The 25,310-nt window shown below is 43.4% G+C and overlaps 1 protein-coding gene across 2 annotated transcripts in view; it reads left to right on the top strand.

The window, feature by feature from the left end:
* Positions 1 to 22,588, top strand: part of GIGYF2 (GRB10 interacting GYF protein 2) — a 97,712-nt gene extending 75,124 nt beyond the window's left edge. For both annotated transcript variants that reach the window (XM_081143029.1, XM_081143030.1), the window contains exons 21-30: positions 854 to 1,015; positions 2,458 to 2,616; positions 3,505 to 3,741; positions 7,858 to 7,980; positions 10,214 to 10,423; positions 10,550 to 10,752; positions 11,858 to 12,012; positions 13,456 to 13,643; positions 16,542 to 16,689; positions 21,550 to 22,588. In XM_081143029.1, coding sequence (XP_080999155.1) covers positions 854 to 1,015; positions 2,458 to 2,616; positions 3,505 to 3,741; positions 7,858 to 7,980; positions 10,214 to 10,423; positions 10,550 to 10,752; positions 11,858 to 12,012; positions 13,456 to 13,643; positions 16,542 to 16,689; positions 21,550 to 21,617 — 1,653 coding nt within the window. In that variant the 3' untranslated portion in view covers positions 21,618 to 22,588. The remainder of the gene's footprint in view (positions 1 to 853; positions 1,016 to 2,457; positions 2,617 to 3,504; positions 3,742 to 7,857; positions 7,981 to 10,213; positions 10,424 to 10,549; positions 10,753 to 11,857; positions 12,013 to 13,455; positions 13,644 to 16,541; positions 16,690 to 21,549) is intronic.
* Positions 22,589 to 25,310: the final 2,722 nt, after the last annotated feature.

Below are 25,310 nucleotides of genomic sequence, written 5' to 3'. Positions count from 1 at the left end.
AGTTGAAGGCTACAGCACCTGCAGAGGCTCAGGCATGCAGGGGGAGCGTACTGGCTAAGCAAGCAGTGAAGTACTTTGGCCTGGCCTGGCCCCTTGGTGCTTCTGAGGAGTGGGTGATGACAAAGGAGACTGAAGACGAGGCAGGCCAGCCGTGAGCGTCCTTGTCCATGTCATGTTAAAGTCCGGATTTATTTTGGGGGTGAAGGATGGTTTAAATGTAATGTAAGCCTGGGAGGTTAGGTGTTGAGCTGGGAAATGTGGGCACAGCTGGATTCTGGGAAACCAGGTAAGAGACTCAGGCATGTGGATGAAAAATGAAGGCCTGAACTATACTTGGGCAGTGGAACTGGAGACTGGGTGCTGGATTTGACTAGTATTTAGGAACTAAAAAGGATAGAATTTGTCAAGTGGTTTGTCTTCAGATTTCAAAGAATTATAATATTTTTCACACCAGCACCTTTACAAAATTGCTGTTGAAACTTTGCAGCCATGTCATTAGATCTTCAATCAGGAACTTTTTGTGGAATGAGCAAAGAAATGGCCACCCCAGGAGAATTGTGTTATTCTCCTCTTGGCTGTTTTCTCTTCCACACCCAGGAAATGTGGTGCAGTGCTGGTATGGAGCAAGGAGGTAGGGAAAAGTGGGGCAAGAGTGCTCTCAATTTAGAAGGGCATAAACTGTTCTGGTTACTGAGCTTAGAGCTCTTACAGAACTGCTGTCATCGCCCGGTTGCATGGAATTAACTGAGTGAATGGTGGTGCTTGCACATTCTGGCTTCTCTCTGCCACGCCGTCAGTGATGGGGTGTTGCTGTGCCTGTTGGGTGTCTAAGAGTGTTCTTGTGTAATCACAGCTAGAGCAGGAGAGAAGAGAGGCAGAAATGAGGGCAAAGCGCGAAGAGGACGAGCGAAAGAGGCAAGAAGAGCTCCGCAGGCAGCAGGAGGAAATTCTCCGGAGACAGCAGGAAGAAGAAAGGAAAAGGCGGGAGGAAGAAGAACTTGCCCGGAGGAAACAGGTAACCCGACCTCTGAGAACTCTGACCGCAGGATTAGCGCTGGAGGAGGGCCTTCAGGGTAGCTGCTCTCTCCCATCCTCTCACAGGCTGTAGTTCTCAGAGATGGTACATCCCAAGTCAACAACAGAATTGGAACCTTAAAAGACTCACTTCCCTTTAGAAAGGAGAGTCTTGTCACTAACAGCCACTGGGGGGATAGTCCTTAGTCCTAGTAAAACATTAGAATTGTGGGCTATTTTCTTTTTTCCTGGGGTTTTATAAACTAGTTAGTTTTCAGAAGTACCTAAGTCTTTGCCTAAGTATTTATAACCACTGACATTGAATGTTTTTCATGATTTTTGGCCATTTGTATTGGGAGGGCGGGGGGTTGCGGAATTTTCTTTTCCTGTGCTTGGCCCATTTTCTACCGGGATTTTTAAAGATCCCAATGAAAAGAATCCCCTTTGTAATAGCCCCTAAGTTTAGACTTGACCTCACATGTCCTACTTCTTGTTGCCCACAGGAGGTACTGTGTGAAAAACAAAAGAGTCTGTGCCGAGATTAGATAAGAACTACTACTATTTCTTAGAGTCACACTACATTAGCATAAGGGCCCTAAGAAGTACTGCAGTAAGGAAATCTGTGTAATTCTGTGATGCTCAGTATTTCCTCAATTATTTGACAATGGGACCCTTTTTGGTATACTTAGTATCTGTGGGACTTTTGGGACAAATAGCTTTACTCAGTACCGCTGACTGGAGAATGTATTCCTACCTCACCAGGCATTTTTGGTAACTGTGTTGATTTGACCTGTCTATAGACTTAGATTTTCAGCTGATTAAAAAATTGGAGCTCATCGTCCCAGTGGAGAAAACTGAGGCAAAGTCCTAATGTGGCCCTTTCTAGGGGTAATCAGTAAATGCAGCTAATGTGGAAACCAGAGTAGACTTCACAGTATAGTGCTGTTTATACTTTAGATACAAATTATTTTAACTATTTTTTGTGTTTTTTTTTAAATTCTCTCCTGAGGATGTTTTTATTGATTTAATAGAAAGGGCGGGAGGGAGGGAGGGAGAGAGGGGGAGAGAGAAGGAGAGAGAGAAAGAAAGAAATTAAGAAAAAAAGAAATATCGATCGATGGATCAGTTGCCTTCTGGTACACACCCTGACTGGGGATTGAACCTGCAACCTAAGTATGTGCCCTAACTAGGAACTGAACCCACAACCCTTTTGGTGCATGGGATCGAGCTCCATTCAGCAGCCAGCAGGTCAGGGCACAAATTATTTTAACTCTTAATGTGTCTACTTCTCAACTTACCTATATCCTTTTTACTCTGTATACTTCTTATGTTTGCTATTAACAGAGTCTTTGCAGCATATAGCCTATTCCTTTACAAATTATGATGTAATATATTGAGACCCAGAGTTACACACACACACACACACCTTTTTTGTTAATATAGGAAGAGGCCCTACGACGCCAGAGGGAGCAAGAGATTGCGTTAAGACGACAGCGAGAAGAAGAAGAAAGGCAGCAGCAAGAAGAAGCTCTTAGGAGATTGGAGGAGAGGAGAAGAGAAGAGGAAGAAAGGCGGAAGCAGGAAGAATTGTTACGCAAGCAGGTGACCAGATGGTTTCTGCTTCTCAGTGCTACTTGAAGCTGGGAATTAGTGATGAAGACAGTGTGTGTTCAGATAGCCTGTCTTCCAGATTGCTGGAAATTACCAAAAGAGATGTAACTGGCTCTTCCTCCTTTTGTAATAACCGTCCCACATGTAATTATAAAAGCTGAACAAAATATCAAAGAAGGAAAACAAACAAAAAAAGACTACCAGTGAGGAAATCCAAAGACCTACCCTTAAAAAACCAAATGTGAGATCTGCAAGTTGACAACTTTTGCCTGAGGGTGTTCCCCAATTCACTCTTTTAAAGTGTACAGTTCACTGCTGCTTAATATAGTCCCAAGATTATACAACAATTAGCACTAATTCCAGTCCAGCCATGCCTTTCTGCCATTGCAGGCAGCCAGAGGGGTAGAGGGTGGGTTGAAGAGAGTTCTTTTGAGGGACCTGTGGTCCTGTGGGCCACGTGGGGTGAGAGCCAGGAACTGAATGAAGTGATCTTGTGAAGTTGCTTTGGTTCCAGCGCTGGCTGAGACTTTCTTGCTAATCAGCATCCCTATGAGGTCTTGGCAGCTCTTTGCCTCAGTGTTGGAACAGTTTCTGGGAGACTTGCCTGCCGTTGGCAATGATCTCTTGGAGATCAGTACTTGTCACAAATGTTCAAAGTGACATTTGTTTTATGTAGAAGTTAGCAAATCAATGAAAATTTTATCCTGTAAGCGTGCCAGGCCTTTGTGACTACTGTAAATATATTTTAAAAGAATAGTCAACTCTACCTTATATCATCATAAAGTTTCTACCTTTCTCTGTCACTTCAAAACTGATTCAAAAAAATATATTTTTTAAAAACACACAGTTTTATTCTTTTTTATTTTTCTTTCTGGGAAGGAAGAGGAGGCTGCAAAATGGGCCCGGGAAGAAGAAGAAGCCCAGCGTCGATTAGAGGAGAACCGGCTGCGAATGGAAGAGGAGGCAGCCAGGCTGCGGCATGAGGAGGAGGAGCGGAAGAGGAAGGAGCTGGAGCTCCAGCGGCACAAGGAGCTGATGCGCCAGCGGCAGCAGCAGCAGGAGGCTTTGCGGAGGCTGCAGCAGCAGCAGCAACAGCAACAGCTGGCACAGATGAAGGTAAAAGCCTGGGCGCCTGCCAAGCAAGGAGCTGCTTGTTAACGTCTTAGTTAGGTAGATGCTGGCAGTAACATAGTGTACTTTTCTTCAGTGTTAAATTTACTATGATGGTTTTTTGATCAGTAAAACATAATATGATGCAGGTACTTTGTGTTAGGCGTTTAAACAAGAGAGATAAATAAAAGGATTGGACATGGACAGTGTTGCAGGCAAAACAAAGTAAACCTCTGTGGTTTATAAATTTTTTAAAGTTTTAAAAAATTGATTTTAGGGGGAGGGGAGAGAGAAACATCGATTGGTTGCCTCCCGCACACACCCTAACTGGGAATCGAACCTGCCACCTTTTGGTGTACGGGACAGTTCTCCAACCAACGGAGCCACCCGGCCAGGGTACATGGTTCATAAATTTCATGCAGCTCAGTGAACATTGGAGTGTCTGCTCGAGCAGTTCAGCACTGTGAGACAAAGGTAAATGAGGGAAGGCACCTGCCCTCAGCAAGCTCCCAGCCTTATGCCAGCAGGAGACAAACATTTGAATCTGTAAGTAGGAACCATGATACAGGGTTTGAAATGCAGCTGTTTGGAATGAGGGATTATTGAAAATTGGGTTAAAGTGATGTATGCAAAATGTTGTTTAATGAGCATTCCAAGCATTATTTGAAGTAGTAGAAAGTGAAGACGGGGAGACCAGTAAAGAGAGTATGCTGGTGGGGTGAGAATGAATAGGGAGGGCCAGCAGGGCAGACTTGTATTGATAGTGGTCAGCAAGGCTTAGTGACTGTCTGGGTCTCAGGGACCGGTGTCGAAGCTGGGATGGCTGGTAGTTAGCAAACCTTCAGTGCCTGGGAAAGCAGTGGAACAGTTGGTGGAGCTGGAGTGACTGGGAAGGGCCATGCAGATTTATGGCAGGGTCTACACAACTTCACATGGGGTCTGTGGTTAGTAATAAGGCTCAGTGTCCGCTGTCTTCAAGGGGCTCACAGGATAGGGACTTAGAAACAGGAAATTAGAATGCAGTGTGGTGAGAGACAGGTGGCCTTGGGTGCTAATGTTCTGTGACTGGATGGATTAGGTAGTGAAGACCCGTTCTCCCCAACAGTGTGAAGCCTCTGTTGCTGCTCTTCTGGGGTGCAGCCGTGGGTGTGCCCACAGTAACTTTGGGATGATGTTGGTTTGGACTGGCCTCTCTTTGATGGTCTTTTTCCACGTCCAGCTGTTCAGCTCCACTAGTTGGCAGCTGGATTGCTCCATTGTTCTCAGAAGTGCCCTGGGGCATAAGTTGCTTAGTGCTGCTCCATACTGATCCAATCAAAATCTGGCCCCTTTGAGTAGCTCCTTCCCGAGGTCAGTATTTGAGGTTTATTCTGACCCCAGGACAACTTCCTTCAGCTCTTTCCTCGGTTCTCTGAGACCAAGCTGTGGTTGGCAGTTGAGCCTGTATCTCCAGGTAGTCTGCTCTTCTCTCCCAGCTGCTGTGCTCCTCATCCTTCACTACTTTTTTGAAAGTGCACTTAGGCTCAGACTTCTCATTCCCCACACTGTGGAAATGAAGCCAGTTTCTTTGGGAAGAGGTCTGGAGCGCTTTGTATTCTAGTCTGTTCCTCCCACCTCTACTCCCAAGCAAAAATCTCTGAGTCACAGCTCTGGGGCTGGGAACAGTGGTGTGCTTTTCTCTGAGTAGTGACACCCCTGCTTTAAGAGTTGAGCTCTTGAGGGAGGGGCATTAGCCTTTCCTGGTGGCATGGTGGTCTTTTGGGCTAGGGCAGTGGCAATCAGGGCCCTAGTAGTCTCAGTAGTTTCGATTTCACGAAGAGGAGTGGGTGTGAGAAGGGAGCCCCGACCTCAGCTGCATTGGCCTCTAACTTAGCCTTTGCATCAGGTAGCTGGAGTGAGGTTGAGAAGTGCTGATGTGCTTTTCCAGGAAGCCAGCCCCCGGACTGGCAGCTGAGGGGGGAGAGAGAGGCCTGTGTTCCTGGGTGCACTCATCTGGAATGGAGTTTCTCTGGCTGAGCTGGGATTTGTGAGAGAGTGGTCTTGGTACAAGTACCACAGACACTGTTCTTACCAAGTTTTAGCAGATTTTGTTGAAGAAATGTTTCATTTGCTGTATTCTCTTGGGAGCATTCCCAGAATCTTTAAATTATTTTTTAAAAAATACTTTTCACCAGTTTTGCTGGAGAGTGGTCCACAGAGCTCCTCATGCTGTCATACTGGACGTGGAGCACAATCTTTTTTTAAATAGAAAGTCATGTTGAAAGTAAGATAGCAATGTCAGGGTAGAAAAAAGTAAATTAAAAAAAAGAAAGGATGTTAGGCATTCAGGGGTCACAAAATGTGCCCAATTCCCTACTGTTAGCTGTTGCTTTGGGAGAGACTTGTTCTGAAAAGCATGATTGATGCACTGCAGTTCTGAGGGGCTGTACAGGATGTTGGTTGAACTGGAAAATGTCCTGAGGCCGTGTTGATGGAGTGATGGGATATTATTTCTTATGTGCAGATAAGGTTTAAGGAAAACGATAGCTATCTGCAGACATTTGTCTGTCATGGGAAAACTTAGATTTGTTCTGCTTTACTCCAGAGAGCAGGCCTGTGAATCATGAGCGAAAAGTGCAGTGAGGTATATTTTGGCACAGCAGTGGGAAGAATCTCAGAGGTGCCTGAAAGGGAAATAGGCCATTTCAGGAGGTGGTGCGTCTCTTCCTGGTGTTGGCCTTGGCTCTGTGGAAGAGGACAGGAAGGGAGGTTGGGGATTGGTTCCAGGGTACTGTGGGGTGACACGTTCACTGGGATTTTATTTTTTTATTTAAAATTGTTATTGATTTTAGAGAAAGAGAAAGGGAGAGGAAGAGAGAGAGAAGCATTGGTCGGTTGCTTCACATACCCACCCTTAACCGGGATCGAACCCGCAACCCGGGCATGTGCCCTTACCAGGAATGGAACTGGTGCATGGGTGGGATTTTAGACATCAGTGATAACTGGCTGATAGTCTAATTGCAAAAGTATGCAAATTCTCTGGTCTCACCTTTGGCTCTTCTGATTTAAGTGTAGGGCCAGGGCATCTACATTTTTTTTTTTTAAATCCTCACCAGAGGACATGCTTAGAAAGAGGAAGAGGGGAGCCCAGCTGGGCGTGGCTCAGCGGTTGAGTGTCGACCTAGGATCCAGGAGATCAGGGTTCGATTCTTGGTCAGGGCACATGCCCAGGTTGTGGGCTGCAGCCAGTGACTCTCTCATCATTGGTGTTTCTATCTCTCTCTCTCTCTCTCTCTTCCTTCCTCTCTCTGAAATCAATAAAGATAAATTAAAAAAAAGAAAAAGAAAGAGGAAGGGGGGAGACAGAGAGAGGGAGAGAGAGAGAGAGAGAGATGTGAGAGATGTAAGAGATAATCTTAGTTGCCTTCTGTACGGTCCCTGAGTGGGAATCAAACCTGCAACCTAGGTATGTGCCCTGATCAGGGATCGAACCGGCAGCCTTTTGATGCACAGGATGATACTCTAAAAACTGAGCCACTCTGACTGGGCAATAATCAGGCTTTTGAGAATGCTAAAGTATTCAGAAGTGAGATATTTAGACTCTATTTTAGTCCATAATTTTAAAGGATAGGACAATAGAATTGATTAAAAGCAGGTTAGTGCTCAGGACTAGAAGCTACAGTTTGGTTAATAGTGACTTTCATAAAAGACTGAGAACTATGCTTAGTGTCTTCCATTAGCCGTCCACCTCAGCCCTCCCTTCAGACATCTGTCCTTAACCCTTTCACTGGAAAGTCACACATCATGGTCTAGTTGCCTCCTTGCATTTAGTGTTACTTTTGTTTATTCATTTCCCTTTATGGCTGTATATTGCTGTATATGTCAATGCTAGATACAACAAATTGGCAATCCCCAAATGATAGAACAAATAAAAGTGTATTGTGTGTATTTTAAGTTATTTTAAAATAATCTTAGGTTTGGGGTAGTGACAGAAAATTTAAGTAAAACAAGCCAACTGACTGGAAGAATAGTATGTAAAAGGGTTGCACAGGGAACCTGAATGCTCTGCTTGTGCACGATACATTATTGACTGTTTCCTGTCCACATTTCCTCATGCACTCTTCTGCCTTCCTTTTCTGTTAGCTTCCCTCTTCTTCAACGTGGGGCCAGCAGTCCAGTACAACAGCATGTCAGTCCCAGGCAACTCTGTCATTGGCTGAAATCCAAAAACTGGAAGAAGAACGAGAACGGCAGCTTCGGGAAGAGGTAAATTTCAAAAGTAAACGTCCAGTCCAACAGTGTCCCAGAATAGCTAGTGTGCATTCTGGGTTAGTGATTAGTAAAGGTAATTATTGTTAGATTGCTGTCTGTCTGAACTGCATGTTTGTTATTAAACTCCTTAGATTACAATTTGGTCATTCTGGGAAATAAGAAGGATCTAACAGGAATAACATTAAGATTGGGTAACATAAATATGCAGTTATCTTAATTTTTTTTTTTTTTTAAATATATCTTTACTGATTTCAGAGAGAGAGGAAGGGAGAGGGGGGAGAGAGAGATAGAAACATCAAGTGAGAGAATCGTTGATCAGCTGCCTCCTGCGTGCCTCCCGCTGAAGATCCGAGCTTGCAACCTGGGCATGTGCCCTGACCAGGAATCAAACTGTGATCTCCTGGATCATAGGTTGATGCTCAATTGCTGAGCCACACCGGCCAGGCTATCTTAAATATCTTAATGTAGCTCTTGAGAGAAGAACTCATGGTGTTTCAGAATTGTGGGTGAGTTTTATGCGGATATATGTTTGTAAAATTGGTTTTAGAATGCGGAATACATTTTTCTGTAAGGGTGTTGGGTTTTCTGACTGGCCTAGGAAACCATAAAATATGCAAATAGGAGAAATTAAGTCTCTGCTTGCAAGTCTATATCCTGTTGTAGTTTTAAGTTGATATCTTTAGGATAGGAAGGATACAAAAGAGTAAAAGAAGAACTGGGAGGTGGGGGGGAATACAGTTCTTGCTAAAAGAGAAAATGAAAAGTAAAATGGTTTGGTTCAGTGTGCCATATATTCATCCATCCCTCCCACACTTGCTGAGTATCTACTCAGTTATAGTTGTAGTCTGGGAATATAGCTGAGTCTAAAACAGACAGAATTCTCTGTTTTTATAAAGCTTACCCTCTGGTTGAGGGGAGACGTCAATAAATGGTTAGTGGTAATGATTGGTTGTCTAATTTTAGCTAGTGCAATCTGGGAAGGCCTCAGAAATGGTAGCATAAGGTACAGTCTTGAAGAAAGTGTGTATGTGGATATGATTGGAGGCAGAGCAGTTAATTTGTTACTGTTCTGTAAGTTGTCATTTTGGAGTTGTGTGGTGTCATTCACTGAAGGCCATGGGTGCACGAAGAGTAGTGTGCTTGACCTCATCAAATCGGTTAAAATATTTCATTTTTAAAATTACCTTATTTCCCACTCTCTTCAAAGAGAGAAAGACTGAACTTACCCTGAAATCATTTCCTTTTTTAAAAGCTTATCAACAAATGGATTCATAGCAGAATATATCATCATCTTTCAAGGCTAGGAATTTTTCCATAATTTTGGAATCTGCTGAATGAAAAGTGGTGATAGTAGTTTAGTCATCAGAGTTAGAATCATAGGTCTTGTTCATCTTTTTGTCTGTCAGAAGTTAATGATTGCCTCATTTTTATTTTCACCTGATTAATTTTCATTGAACCATTAGTCTTCATACACTCTTTAAAAGGTATGAAGTGTTCTTCAGTAGGTATTTCTCACACAGGGAGACCTAAGATAATTTTATTTCATTCTTTCCTGGGAAGTTGCCTTTCCAGGACCCTCTAACCTCTTCAAATCTGGATGCTCATGGCTTGCTGCATGGCTGTTCTGTTTTTGTTTTCTTTTTTTATTTTATTGATTTTAGAGAGAGAGGAAGGGAGGAGAGATAGCTGCCTAATTGTTTTGGGTTGGTGAGGCAGTCTAGAGTCTCACTACTGCTTTTTATAAACCTTCAGCCAGTCTTCCTCTGTTTGAGATACCCATGCCTCTATCCCAAGCTTTCTGTATGAATCGACTCATTTCTGAGCTTCCTTTACTTAAGTTTCAACTTATTGGGTCTGTTACATTGGCTATAATTGCTTACTTGCTTTCCAGTTTTTTATTCTGTTCTCTTTTTATGGTTTGTGCTTTTTAAAAATATATTTTTCTGTCATTTTGGTAGGGCTTTAGGAAGCAAGTATGTATTTCATTTCTATGCTTAACCAGAAGCCCTGCTTAATTTTTAAGAAGTAATTCTGCATTTGATCTCCCTATTTTCTCTTAGTAGCTTTGGCAGGCAGTCTGTGTCTTTATTTACAGCAAAGGAATTAACCCTGTCAGGTTTTAATTTGATATAGCTGCTATATATTTGCACTCCATTTAGTATACTGGGCATTTGTAACTATTATTTTGGAAACAAATCCTGAGCTAGCTTCAATTTTTGTGCAACAGCAAAGGCGCCAGCAGAGGGAGCTGATGAAAGCTCTCCAGCAGCAGCAGCAGCAGCAGCAGCATCAGCAGCAGAAACTCTCAGGTTGGGGGAATGTCAGCAAACCTGCAGGTACTGCCAAGTCGCTTCTGGAGATACAACAGGAAGAAGCCAGGCAGATGCAGAAGCAGCAGCAGCAGCACCAGCAAACAAACAGAGCCCGGAGTAATACGGTGGGTTCATTTTCCTAAGCAGTCATTCTATGGATGGGCGTTATAAGTTTTCTGACTTTTGTGGACTCTCTTTTTATCTGCTTAATATTGCTTAACTGTAATCATTTGTCTCTTTTTCTTTAATAGCATTCCAACCTGCACACCAGCATTGGGAATTCTGTTTGGGGCTCTATGAATACCGGTCCCCCTAACCAGTGGGCATCTGACCTAGTCAGTAGTATCTGGAGTAATGCTGACACTAAAAACTCCAACATGGGATTCTGGGATGATGCAGTGAAAGAGGTGGGACCTAGGAATTCAACAAATAAAAATAAAAACGCCAGTCTCAGGTAGGGCTCAAAATGATCAAACCTATGCTTCTTGGTGGGTTGGGGGAAAGGTCACATGGGGATTGGGATATTGGGTGGGCAGGGAAAGGTAGTTATTTAGTTTCTGCTTATTTTCATCTGAGTCTAAGCACATGAGGTCATAGTTTGGTGATTGATTTCTTCCCTTTGGAAAAACTATCTGTATTATCACTAGGGGCTCTTTCTACTGCTGAGCACTTAGTCCATTGCCTGTCCTATGGTAACCACTTAATAAATATTAGGAATAGTTTTTTTTGTTATCGAACATTTTTCCAAGGTAGTCTCTAGATCTTAGCATTTTTTTCTAAATTTGTATTAAGTTACTTATACTAAAATGAGTATTATAAACACTTCTGTAATGGCCTTAAACCTGTTTATTTTTATGATGTTAGTTACCTTTCACCTTCATCTTTCTTTCCTAAGTATACAGTGTTGTTGAATGAGCATGGGTTTTAGTGTTAGGTACATGAACTGAAATCCCTGCACTACCACTTATTAGCTGTGTGACCTTGAGCCTCAGTTCCCTCATCTGTAAAATGAAAATAATAAGAACAACTTCATGGGTGTAGTTTTAAAGATTAAATGAATACACGTGAAGTAGTTAGTAAGATGCCTGGCACATAGCAGCTACTTAATAAATGGTAGTATTGTCAGATTGTTTCTTCTCGAGGGCCTAATGAATTAGGAATAGGATGCTAACTATCTGCCAGTTTATAGAGCACTGTGCTTTAGGCCTTTGTGTGCAATATCTTTAAGAAGCATTAGTACCATTTTACAGATGAGAAAACTGAGGCTTAGCAAAATTTAAAAACTTAACAGAGCACACACAGGAAGAATTTAATCATTTTTCTGAAAAGAAGCCCTATATTCAGAAACTAGAATGTATTTACTGAGGCTAGATTTTTAGGGGGCATTGAGTAACCCAACCCCTACCTTACCCCAAATCCAAATATTTGAATTTTTGGAGCCAAGCATTGGATTATTGGCTAGCCATCCAGTGTTGCCAAGACATTATTTACGGTGTTGTAGCATAATCGCATAGTAACAGTTTCTGGGAATATAATATCGCCCTATTGTTTTGCTTTAGTAAATCTGTAGGTGTGTCTAACCGGCAGAATAAGAAAGTAGAAGAAGAAGAAAAGTTGCTGAAGCTCTTTCAGGGAGTAAATAAAGCCCAAGATGGATTTACCCAGTGGTGTGAACAGATGCTTCATGCCCTTAATACGGCAAATAACTTGGATGGTAAGAATTGGGGAGGGAAACCCAGCATGTGGGATGGCAGAGCAGGACCACAAAGAGGTTGGCAAACTGGAATGATCTAATGGAGGTCAAGTCCTGCACGTGCTCTAAGAACTTGGCTCTTTAATAGTATTATTACTTATGACAGAAGTCCTGTAATACTGTGCTCAAATAGGTTATTAGAGGTTGCCAAAAAATACATGCTATTTGGGCTGTCTTATGATGTGCAGGACAGAGGCGGTCATAGTTGCCAGCAGGGCCAAGTCTGAAGGAAGGTAACTGTCGTAGTGGGGAAGAGGTCAACCTGGGCATGAGAAGGTTGAGGTGATGTGTGAGCTCCTTCCCTTCCTGCCTTTGGGGATGGGGTGGGAATTGTGTGACAGGGTAAGGAGACTTAATTTTGTATAGCATAAAACTAGGACCAGTATGTGGAAGTGAAAAGGTTTCAGCACAATTTGAAGAAAAACTTGCTAATTGTTAGTTGTTTACAAAGAGAATGTTCTGCCTTAGGTAGAAGTGAGTCCCTCCCTCACCCCCAAATGTTTGAACAGAGACTGGTCAGCTTGGTGTTGGGGGATTCCATAGCTAATAGGCTATGTTGAACCAGTCCAGCTCTGATGTCTTGTATAAAACCAAGGATCTCTAAAAACATAGCATTAAAGGGCTTGAACGGGTCTTTGCAACATTGTAATAATATCCAGTGTTCTAAAAGAGCCAGAGAAAACAATAGTAAATAATAGTAATGGCTACCATCCATTAAACACCTACCATGTGCTAGGCACTTTCTTGGGGTTAATGTATGTTATCCCAGTTATTTAATTTTTGCAGCAATTTTATAAGCTACCTTTACAATTTAGATGATGTTATCTCCATTTTATAAATTTGGAAACGGAGGCTCAGAATGGTTAAGTAACTCATCAAGGTCACACAGCCAGCAAATTCCCAAGTCAGGTTTTAAACCCATGTCTGTCTGACTCTGACACTTGTGCTTTTCTCCTACACCACACCGCTTGATTTCTCTGTAAGCATATGACATCTCAGTGCTGTGAAAGGACGGTGTGGCTGTGTCTTCAGTGCCTGTGAGTGGTGCCTGGTACACACCATAGCACTTAATAAGTGCTGTTTGATTAAAAAGAATACCAAGTGGCTTCAGTCTCGGGCAGGCAGTTGCTTCCGTCGACATAACATTTATTGAAACTAAGCATGTGTGATGCGTCTTTGTCTGACTCCAGTCTGTTTCGGACCATTTGAGGTATTGCAACGATAGTGGGGGTTTTTATTTCTAAAGTAGATTAAAGAATATTTAACACAACAGCTACGTGCCTTTTAAGTTCCTGTCATCAGTGTCTGTGTTGGGTGTGACAATATATTAAAAACTGAAACTGATTTTTTTGTATGTGGTATTTCATTATTATTCTTTATGTCTTCTTCCCTCTCATGTTGCAGTTCCCACATTTGTTTCTTTCCTGAAAGAAGTCGAATCTCCTTATGAGGTCCATGATTATATTAGGGCCTATTTAGGAGATACCTCTGAGGCCAAGGAGTTTGCCAAGCAGTTCCTCGAGCGCCGTGCCAAACAGAAAGCCAGCCAGCGGCAGCAACAGCAGCAGCCGCCGCCGCCGCAGCAGCAGCAGGTATAAGGCGGCGGGGAGGGCAGCCTGTGCGTGTGTGAGCGTTTGTTCATACCTTGAAATACTGAGCAGCCAGAGAGATGAAACGTAGAACAAGGCTACCATTTTTGTGCATCAAATGACCAAAGCTTTTTAAAATGTGATAGACATGACATTTTAAAATTACCTATCCAGAGACCTTGGTGAATTTCTCAAATAGCTAATATAACCATTCATTCTCTCTCAGGCACACCACCAGCCCCATTATTCTTGGTTTGTAAATGTGCCTCAATCAGATTGCAAGCTTGAACCTGGCACAGACCCATAAATTTGGTTTTGAACAGTTAAAACCTACAAATGTTAAATCTCCAGTGCTTAGGACCCACTTTACCCGATGCCGACAATTTTCTACATTTTTGATGGGGACGTTCAGGGTGCATCCAGTTTTGTTACTCGCAGTAGTTGTGTTCCGTGAAGCTGTTGCCAACGCTATATTAATGAGTACTGAGTCATTGCTCCTGGGGGAGAGGGTTAGCTTTCTGTGAACCTCTCTCTGTTCACAGCATGTTTGTCAGCTGGTCAGTATATAACCTTGTTTTATGTGAGTTTCTGTTTCAAGATGCTTTATTTAATATACAGGGGTGGGCAAAAGTAGGTTTATGGTTGTGAGTATGTAGTTTATTCTTGTATTATTATTGATTATTGTATTATTTATTTGTATAACTGTTAACCTACTTTTGCCCACTCCTGTATTATTGATTCCTTAGTATCGAACTCACAGCCAGCAGCACTCTAACTCATACTGAATGAAGCTTAACTGACACATATGTTTTACATAAGGCGCATGTCACAGCCTCCCTATGCTTAGGAACATTAGAGAGCACTTAACACTTTAAGGGCTGTTTGTTTTTGTTTTTTTTAAAAATGTATCTTTATTGATTTCAAAGAGAGGAATGGAGAGAGAGAAAGATCAATGATGAGAGTCATTGATTGCTGCCTCCTGCACACCTCCTTCCAGGGACGGAGCCTGCAACCTGGGCATGTCCCCTGACCAGGAATCAAACCTCGATCTCCCAGATTCTAGGTTGATGCTCAACCGCTGAGCCACTCCTGGCCTGGCCTTGAGGGCTGTTTTAAACAATGAAGTCAACAAAAAAGGGCAAAAATGTGGAAAGCATGACACTAAATAGGCTGAAAAAGATTCTTGTTTAGTGTGAGTACTGAGACAAGAAGGCAGAATATTGTTGTGATCTGCCTCACCTGGGAACATGTGCCTCCAGCAACTCAGACCTTCCACTGCTCTGTACATGTGCATTCCAGAATAACCACAACAGCACTGCTAGTATTGACTTGGGTTTACAAATAAATTACAGTGAGTACAGTAAGTCCCCCTTATCCACGGGGCATAGACCCTCAGTGGATGCCTGAAACTGTGGATAGTACTCAGCCCTATATATATTATGTTTTTTCCTGTACATACATATCAAATGAAGTTTAACTTATAAATTAGGCACAGTAAGCAATTAGCAATAAAAAATAGAACAATTACAACAGTATACAGTAATAAAAGTTATATGAATGTGGTGCCTCTGGCTCTCTGCTAACAGGTTCAATAGTGAGGCAGCTACTGAATGACTAATGGGCAGGCAGCAGGTACACAGCATGGAGACGCTGGACAAAGGGATGACTCATGTCCAGGCTGGCACTGAGTGGGATGGTACAAGATCTCATGCTCTTCAGAACAGCGCACAATTTAAAACTTATGAATGGTTTATTTCTGGAATTTTCCATTTCATATTTTTGGACCCTGGTTGACTACTGAAACCCCAGAAAACAAAACCATGGATAAGGGTGGACTATTGTAGGGAATTTACAAATGTGGAATCCATGAGTAATGAGGATTGGTTGTCCAAGTTTTTTGAAAGACAGATTGGCATAGCTCAGGGAGAGGCTTAAGAATATGCCTATCCTTTAATCACGTGATTCTTCTACTAGAGATAATATTTGTTTATAGGTCACTTCTGGGGACATGTAAGATACAGTGAAGTGCAGGGCATTTAAAGTCCATTCGAGTAGATGGGCTAATAAGGATAACTGAAGGAAAGTGAAAGATGTAAACATGAACAGCACTAGGAAAAATATTTTGAGGAATCAAAAGAGAAGACATTCTATAGCAATCCAGGAGACTCTGCACTTGTCAAATAGCTGACTGCTGAATCGGACGGCGAAGGTCCAGGGCGCATGCGTGACCAGGCTTGTCCTTTCCCAGTGCCTTCTCTACCCGCCCTGCCTTCAACTTACTTACTGAGTCTTGATCCCAGTTTTAAATAAATTGCTCTAATAAGAGCAACAAGTAAGTGTGAACACCTGGTAGACCATTTCATTGTTAAACCAGCTGGTAGAAAGTGTATGGGTAATGTTTTAAGACCAGATCCCTTCTGGAATTGCCGATAGGAACAAAGTACGTGACATTAACTTTGGTAGCATGGTGCCAGCTAGTCTGCAGCCCGCTCTCTCTCTTGTGGGGCCCAGAGAACAAGGGAACCTTCCACTTTGGGCAGGTGAGGGGTGTAAATTGCTAGAGTGTAGAGGTCTGCTGGTGATTTCCTTTGCTAGTGGATGGTGTAGGCTCCTTGTAGACCTGAGAGATTTTGACCGCTGTGCTGTCATAGCAGGGTGACACCTGGAGTTACCAAGACAGGCTTTGTGGAGGCATAGAGCTTACATAGGATGTCTGGATCTAAATGAAGGGGAAGGGTGGCTCAGGGGACTGCTCTGGGCTCACTGTTATCAGAATCCATGGTAAGCTTTCTGTGTGAACTGACAGTGGATAAGGTGAGGGCAAATCAGCCATTCTCTCAGGGTGCGCCAAGCCTGCGTGCACCATGCGTGTATCCTCACCTGTGCCATCTTGTTCCACAGGACTCTGTGTGGGGGATGAACCACAGTGCACTCCATTCAGTATTTCAGACCAATCAAAGCAACAACCAACAATCCAATTTTGAGGCTGTACAGAGTGGCAAGAAGAAGAAAAAACAGAAGATGGTCCGAGCAGATCCCAGTTTATTAGGTGAGCACAGGTCTAAAGCCTCAGCTAGGCGTCGGGGGAATGCAGGTTATAGCAGTTACATGAGTCCTGTGGTGGGATGTTTTTCATGAAGGGAAATAAGTTCTTGTACCAAATTAACTTTTTTATCCAGTTCAAAGTAAGTAGTATTTACTGGGCATTTCAGTGCACGAGCTGTGCCTTGTGCAATAGGGACGATAGTGTATGGTGCTTTACACTTTAAAGCCTGTTTCATATTTAATGTGAATTTCCTGAGAAGGCCTTTCCATTTAGTTGGAGGTAATGCTGATGGAAAGTAGTAAAAGTTATTTACAAACTTAAATGCTGATTTGTGTGGAAACTGACTGTAAATCCAATCAAGTGTGCAGAGAAAAGAGCTGGTGTTTGCTGATCTCTGTATGTGCATCATGCGATTCTCAGAATGACTGCTTTATGAGGTGATAGTCTAGTTCTACTGATGAGTAAACCCCAGCCTGGAGGACTCAGAACATGGCTCAGTCACCCAGCTGTCAGCACAGGCTGGGATTGCAGAGCAGGTGTTTTCTTTCCACTCTTTTGTGTTACCAACTGCTGTTCTTGTTCTGCATTGAGGACAAGGCAGCTTCATGGAAAAGGTGACACCTGAATTATGGCTTCGAAAGACTGGCAGGAAGGATGGGGAATGGTGTTTCTGGAGTAATAAACAGCATCGGGGGGGCAAAGCTCATGGGTCTGCCTGTGTTCCTTAAATTGGCCTAACAACCTACATACAATGATAAAATTATTTTCCATTTATGAATGTGAAATAGGCTGTTATAAAACCATGCTGTCTGGAATAGAATGATTTGGGATGTTGGCCCGGTTAGGAGGCTACAGTGTAGACCAGGTGAAAGATACTGCTGGCCTGGAATAGGGTTTTGGCATTGGAGATGGATTTGAGGAATTTAGGGGATAGAATTGTCTGGACAAGGAGACTGGAAAGGTTTGGGCAGCAGGAAGGATAGTGTTGGCTTTTGCTAAACTGACGAGCACTGCGAAGTGGAGCAAGCTTCAGGGGAAATGATAGGGCGTTTAAGAGTTGAGTGTTGAGTGTGAAATGGCTGAGACCTCTAGTGGAGAGAGCTAATAGCACAGCTGGAGGGAGGTTACAGCCCCACTCTGCCCTTGACAGAATCCACTTTCCTTCTGAGGTTTTCTGCCCTCAAGAAAACAAATGTTAGTACCAAAAACTTAACTTTGAGCATTGCCCTTTGAAGCTGGTACTTTGAACACTTTCTTTGGGAACATGGAGATGTGGTAAAATTTTGTTCATTCTGCCTGTCTTGAAAATTTATGTTAAGGATGGATGGAATAGTCCAGAATTTTATCTAGTTTTGACAGAAATGGGTGAATATAGGTTTCAGGGTGTTCTTAAAAGTCTGGTTGTGGGTTCTAGCTCAGAATCCCTTGCCATTTAGCTGTGGCTCTTAGAGGCTAGGCCAGCAGAGAAAAGACTTTTGAAAATGAGGTTAAGTATTGGATTAAGTATTTGATCTGATCCCACCTCTGTTACAGATTTAAGAAAGAAAGGAACTTAAAATCTCCCTTCAGGGGACTGAGAGGTTGTTTTAGGAATAGAGTTTAAGGAATCTCTATATCTTAAAGGGGAAGGAAAAACATAAAATGTCTTGAGGAAACTCACTTGGGGAGTCTCTTATACCATCTTATGAAAATTTCTGTTTAACTGAACCCCCTTCTGGAAATTCTTTTGACAATTACTAATTTCTGCCCTTTACCTACTCGCTTTCATATGTTACTGTTTTCAGTTTATATATGCCTTATTGATTTACAGATTAAGAAAATTAATAAATATCCATCAGCTACAAGTTCCCCATGCACAGAGTAGGAAACAGGTTTTAATTTGATCTAAAATATCCATTGAAAAAGTAGTCATTGATCAAAAGAGAACCGTGCTTCTAAAACAAACCATCAGAAGGGGGCCCAGTCTCATTTTAATATCTTCCATTGTATTCATGTCTTCCTCTAGATTTTAGCGCTACCAGGTGCCATTGTGAACCAGCATCCTGTACTTGGATATGGCAAATACAGTTGACCCTTGAACAACACAGGGGTTAGGGGCTTAGACCTGCACAGTCACAAGTCCGAGTATAACTTTTGACTCCCCCAAAACTTAACTTTAGTCATCCCTCGCTATCTGGGGGATTGGTTCCAGGACTGGTGCGAATACCAAAATCTGAGGATGCTCAAGTTCCTTATATAAAATGGTGTAGAACAATACATACAGTTGGCCCTCTGCACCCACTAACTCCCAACTGTGGGTCAAAAATACTTTTTCCATCTGAGGTTGGCTGAATTCATAGATGGGAAACCCTGGGATATGAAGGGCTGACTGCATATTTATTGAAAAAAATATCCGCCCATAAGTGGACCTGTGCAGTTCAAACCCATGTTGTTTAGGGTCAGCTGTATACACACCCAGTCATACTCCTTATAAGAACAGGCTCTCAAACTTTAAAGAAATTGTGCAAGCGAGAGGGAGCCTATTGTGCTGAACCTGAGGGAATGTGGTCTTTAGAGCTAGTCATCCTAGGCTTAAATCCTCCTGTGTGTTGTGTTGGGTTTCATGGTGTCCCAGAGCTTCCTGTCTATCAAATGGGGAAAGTGCCCACCTTACTGGTTTTTTATGGCAGGTAAATGAGACCATGTCTGTGAAAAGCCTCATAATCAGCATATTATGGCAATGAATCAGTAACTTTTGGCCCCAGGCTGCTTCTCCCTTCCTGTCTTTTTATGATTAAAAATAATTTAGTTTGTGGTTTTTTGTTTTTCTTAATATATCTATTGATTTCAGAGAGAGGAAAAGAGAGGGAGAGAGAGATAGAAACATCAATGATAAGAGAGTCATTGATTGACTGCCTCCTGCAGGCCCCTGACTGGGGATCGAGCCCGCAACCTGGGCATGTGCCTTGACCGGGAATCGAACCCCAATCGCCTGGATCCTAGGTGGACACTCAACTGCTGAGCCATGCCCGGCCGGGCTAGTTTGTGTTTTTATTACATTTCCACTGTAGTTCATTATTGTTTTTATCACATTTCATCTGTTCTTGAGGTATATGTGAAGTCAAAGAAAAACTTGCTTCAGAATAGAGTAATAACTCATTTCATAGACTCGTTTGGTGTTTAGGTTTTATACTTACCTAATTAAACCGTTATTTTAAAATACGAACACTAAGCCTTTCATTATTTTTAAAGGAAAACAGTCTTGTGGGCTGTGGGAACAGTTGATGGGTAGAACTCAGGTTGGAGTTTGGAGTCCTCGCCTCTCCCAGTGTCAGGCCTGTAAGCAGCTTGTACCGCAGCAGCTTTCCTGGTTAATAAACAGACATGCTTATATTTTCAAATCATATTTTTGATTCAAGAATGTAATATAATTAAGCTGTTTTTGTTTTGTAGAGCATTTTCGGTTTATTATTGGTACATTTAAAATGTGTATTTGTTTGAAAACTTGAACATTAGGAACAAAAAGGAGGGGGCAGAAAACTCAGTATTAACAGAACTGCTTTTAGACTGGAGAGCATTGCTTGTTTACTTTTTGGTACTCAAATAGCAGCTTGAAACAGTTTGGGATTTCATTTAGGGTGGATGAACTGAAAGCTTTTTGGGAATCGCTCCTTCCAAAGCAGACCTGTGAATAATTCTTTTTATCAATCTCTGATTATGGAGTTTATGGGAAAATTACATGCGTGTGGCTGGTGGCATTAGGTTTTCAAATGTCAGTAGTGTTTGTGAGTACTGCTGGCTGCCTTCAGTGCTAGTACTGCTATTCTTTGACTTTGTTGTTGTTGTTAACCCTCACCAGAGGATCTTTTTTCCATTGGTTTTTATTTTTTAGGGAGAGTGGAAGGGAGGCGGGAGAGAGAGGGAGGGAGGGAGAGAGGGAGAGGGGGGGAGGGAGAGGGAGAGGGAGAGAGAGAGAGGGAGAGAGGGAGAGAGAGAGAGAGAAACATTGATGTGAGAGATAGACATCAATTGGTTGCTTCCCACACCCATCTGACAGGGCCAAAGGGATTGAGCCTGTAACCCAGGTACATGCCCTTGACCAAGAATCAAACCCCTGACCCTTCCGTGTGCAAGCTGATGCTCTAACCACTGAACCACACTGGCCAGGGCAGTACTGCTATTCTAAACCAGATTCCATTTTGGTTACTCAGTGTTGCTAACTGAAATCCTTTCCTTTGCAGTTTACTTACAATAGATTGAGTTGAATAAAGTACTTGGATGTTTGTGTGCTATCTTCTGTGTGATAGAAAGAACATCTGAGGGATCCAGGGATCTTGTACTGGATATTTCTTGAAGCCTTCTACCTCCGAATAGCAAAGGCTCTTGGCCAGAATTTGATAGAGTTTTTTAATTAAGGGGGGTGGTGTTCCCAGTGGTGAGTGGGGCTGAAGTAGTATTACTCTCACCCGGAATGTGTTATTCCTGCCCCCGTTTCTTTTAGGGCTCACCTCCTGAATGAGTTGCCCCTCCCTCTGGGGACCAGCCTGCCTGAACACACACTTCTACCCCAGGTTGCACTCAGGATTCTCTAAGGCAGTGGTTTGCAATTCTGTTTAAGCAGTGATGCTGGGTTTGTTGGTGTTTTTTCTCTCCCTAATTAAATTATATTAGAACTCTAAGAAATAAAACAAAAGGAATCTCTCATTTGAAGGGCAGAAAACAAAACCCCTGCTCTGACCATCGTCCTCCTCTCTCCTTGACTACCCCGTCCCTGTGGTGTGCTCAGAAACCAGAGACAGACTTCTAGCCCCTTGCCTGGAAGAGGCACACAGTTGTCTGGGAGTTGTTTGGGTGTGGTCACTCATTGCCAATTTTTTCCTGCAGGGTTTTCAGTCAATGCTTCATCAGAGCGGCTCAATATGGGTGAAATTGAGACTTTGGATGACTACTGAGCACCTGCCAGTGGACTGGCCTTCCCTCTCCTCTCTGCTGACCATGGATTCTCCACCTTTGGACACAACACTTACCATTTACTCTCTCACTGCAACAAATCACAGAACCCATCATCTCAGGCTTTCTCTTCTAGCCCTTTGTGTCCAAGATCCTTTCAACCGTTTTTGTTGGTGAGCATCTCAGACTGTAGATGAGTGGACCGGACCCTGTGTCTCGGGGGTGGCAGTTGGGATTTCTCTCCAACAAGGCTGATTTTGGGCAGCACGTGTTTACTGTGCCGTGATTTCATCTACTGTCTCCCAGAAAGTGTTGGGATCTGCCAATAGCAATTTACTTTCTCTTGTCACTTTTTTCCTTTTGTTTTTTGTCTTCTTCATTTTATCCCCCCAGTAAGAGCAAGGGGTCTAACTGGTGCAATCATGAAGAGAGTTAATGGTAACAGACATTGGCCAGCTACAAAACGCCCACGGACCGTGACTGAGCGTCCGGCAGAGACATTCAGCACTCTGCAGTCTGAAGGTCGCATTGCTAACTTTGGGATTGCATCAAAGAGGCCCTGAGTCGGGTGGAGTTTAGATTGGATTGGTTTGATGTTGCACACCCCTCGCCTGTTCTTTCTGAGCATCCTTTCGGAGAAAGGATTCATGTTTTCTTCTTAGATAGTGACTTCCAAGCAAGCTGACTTCTCCCCTGGCATCCTCCAACCTGATTGGACGAAGGAGACCCTGTGGCCAGGGAGAGGGACTTATTCTTAATTTTTCTTTCTTATAAAAACGGATTTTTCCCATAAATATTTTTACTTCAGAGGACTAGGACCAGTTTGTTTTTTGGGCCTTTCTGCTGAAAATTTGTCTCGTTTAAGAGGCAGCTAGGATCTTTACCATATGTATGAATTTGTATAATTTCATTTTGACTAGGGATAAACTTTTGCATCAGATAAAAGCCCGGAATTTCATCTGGTTCCTCAGAGCATTGCGTGTGTGTCTTGCTGTGGTCCCAAAAAGGTTTTGTTTAAAGATTCCGGAATGGCAAGCTGCTTGCCTTTTCTGAAAAGAGACCATACAAAACCTGCCCATCTGTAAGACCTTCATCCATGGAAACCACTATTCAAGAGAATGCAGTGGGATGGAGGGACAGGAGAGAAGCCTGCTGCTGGCTTCTGGTCATGGCCTCCGCATACCCTTCCCTTCAGATATAAGTGTATTCAAGCCCTATTTATAAACAAATACTCCTCCTGCCTCCACCAGCCCCCACAGACCATCACCTGGAATTGCCAATCACACTTTGGTCTGGAGCCATTGGACCGTCCGTCCCTGTGCAAGAAGCGCTGTTTGGGTGGCTCCTGGTAGAGCACCTGTTCTTTCTGTCGCCACTGCCTGAAGAGGCTGGAGTTACTCTGAGAACAGTGTGATTGTGGAGGATTATATTTGGTTTCTATTTTTATTCTTTTGGATCACCATTCTCCCTATTCCTTCTTGCTCCCTCCCTCCCAAACATGTACAATAACTATACAGAGACTGCTATAAACTTGTATATAGTTTTTGGATCAAATAGCATGAGGAGATGGGGAACCATTTAAAATTGGGACTCCTCTCCTTTGCTTTGTAAATTCAAAAGGGGTGGGGTGGGGAAGAGGAATAGTTAAAATGTTTACAAAACTTTAAGCTCCCTCGGAACTTTTGCCAGTGTGGAGGAAAATAAAGAAGAACTTAAATAAAAGCTGGTGGTGGTCTCTCTGAGCGCACCTCTTGTACTCTCCTTGTCGAGGCTGCGCTACACAAAACCGTTCTCGGTGCTGTGGGAAAGCTCAGAACCCGGCAGCACCCAGACGTGGAGGCAGCCGGTGCTTGCTTGGCCAGGCTGTGAAACACTGTCTGGTTCCTGACTTGAAAACATAGAGGTCAGGATAAACATGGGTAAGTTTGACCAAATGGCTTTCCTCCTCTGTCCCTTTACGCTGCCCTGTGGGTGTGTCCCCCCCCCCCAGACACACCTCCCTGAGTGTGCTCCCCTGGACCCTGCCCACACCTTCCGAACCAGACTGCTGTGTGCTCGTTCAGGGAGTAAATCAGAGGCTGGGGAGGCAGGTTAGAAGGAACGAAGTCGTTTTAGTCCTGGAACATTCCATCCGCTTAACCAGGAGCCTCACTTCTGCCTGTGGAATTTCCCACTTAGTGGAGGGAAACGGTCCTTCCCGAGGAGTTTGTCTGGCTCAGTTTTCTCTCTCACATTCTGATTTGCACGCTCACTTGCTCTCTCTCTCCGCCAGCTGCCATCATCTTCTTCCTTTCTACACGTGGATTTGCAAATTATCTGAACTCTCCCTGAGTTTGAAAGTATTTGTTTTGTACAGTTTGTTCTAGTTATTTTAAATTAAGAGATTTTAAAAACATACCCAGACAAAAAAGTTTGATTGTGGAGACTTATCCCCAAGATAGTTGGTGCTCTGATTACTGTTGCTGCGTAACAAATTACCCCAGATGGGCTTATAGCAGCCCCTTCCTTTTGTTGGTAGTTTTGTGAGTCAGGACTTGGGGAGGGCTCAGCGGGGCAGTTCTTCCATGTCGCTTCCTCTGGGTTAGGGAGGCCTGGTTAGGCCAGCCGGCCAACGTGGCTCACTTGTGTGACTGGCAGTTGATGCTGGCTGTTGGGTGGGAACTGGCTGGGTCCATGCTGAAGGAACTCCATGTCCTCTCCAGTGCGTAGGCGGGCTTCCTGTGTGGCAGTTGACTCCCCCAGAGAACCAGGCAGAAGTCACACAGTGTCACTTCTGTGATAGAAGCCCACTCAGATCTCAGGGGCTGGAACATCCCACCCCTCTCAATGGAAAGAGTCTGAGGTCACATTGTAGAAGAGAGTGTGGAATGGAGAGACTTGTGGCCATTTGGGGGAAATCACTGTGTAAAATGAGTTTGTGCGTATACATCAAGGAACTTGGACTCTCCATTGGCTCTAAGTTGAGGGCTAATTTTTTCTTTTTCACCGGATAGATATTAGTACCTCTGGCTTAATTTTAAATAATGAGTTTCTCTTAGGTCAACCATATATGTATATTTATAAAATAGTTATTTTAAATACATTGAAGTTGAGCAGGTGGAGGAATTAATTTATTTTATACAAAATGCCCCTTTCTCACTATTAATAAAAATAGGAAGTCTGTGATGATGGAGCACACGAAGTGCTGCTGTGCAAGCCCTTCTCCTGGGCATCCCCTGTGGGAAGTGAAACTTTGCCAAAAGAGCAGCAGGCATGCACATGCTAAGTTTCTTTCTAATTGATTTTAGAGAGCTGGGGGGGGGAGCATTGATTTGTTCCGCTTATTTATGTGTTCATTGGTTGCTGCTTGTATGTGCCCTGACCGGGGACCAAACCCACAACCTAGAAAATCAGGACGACACTCTAACCAACTGAGCTACCCAGCCAGGGCCACGCACATTCTGAACAGAAAGGAACAACCACCAGCACGTTCCAGGTGAAAGCTGGCCTCATTCTTGATGGGTTTCTTGGAATAAAAAGGAAAGTACTCATCTCTGGAGGATGGCTTTGGTCCTGCAGTGGCTGCCGGGACCGTGGGGAGTTGGGCACCTGGAAGCAGATGTGTGATGTTCAGCCTACTGATTTCGCTGGGTCCTCTGCGCCTAAGGGGCCTGCGCAGCTTTTGATATCGTCACTTCTGGACTGGGAACCCAACC

Source organism: Miniopterus schreibersii, assembly GCF_964146895.1.
Source record: "Miniopterus schreibersii genome assembly, chromosome: 7".
Taxonomy (NCBI): Eukaryota; Metazoa; Chordata; class Mammalia; order Chiroptera; family Miniopteridae; genus Miniopterus; species Miniopterus schreibersii.
This window is presented reverse-complemented; position numbering and strand designations above follow the sequence as displayed.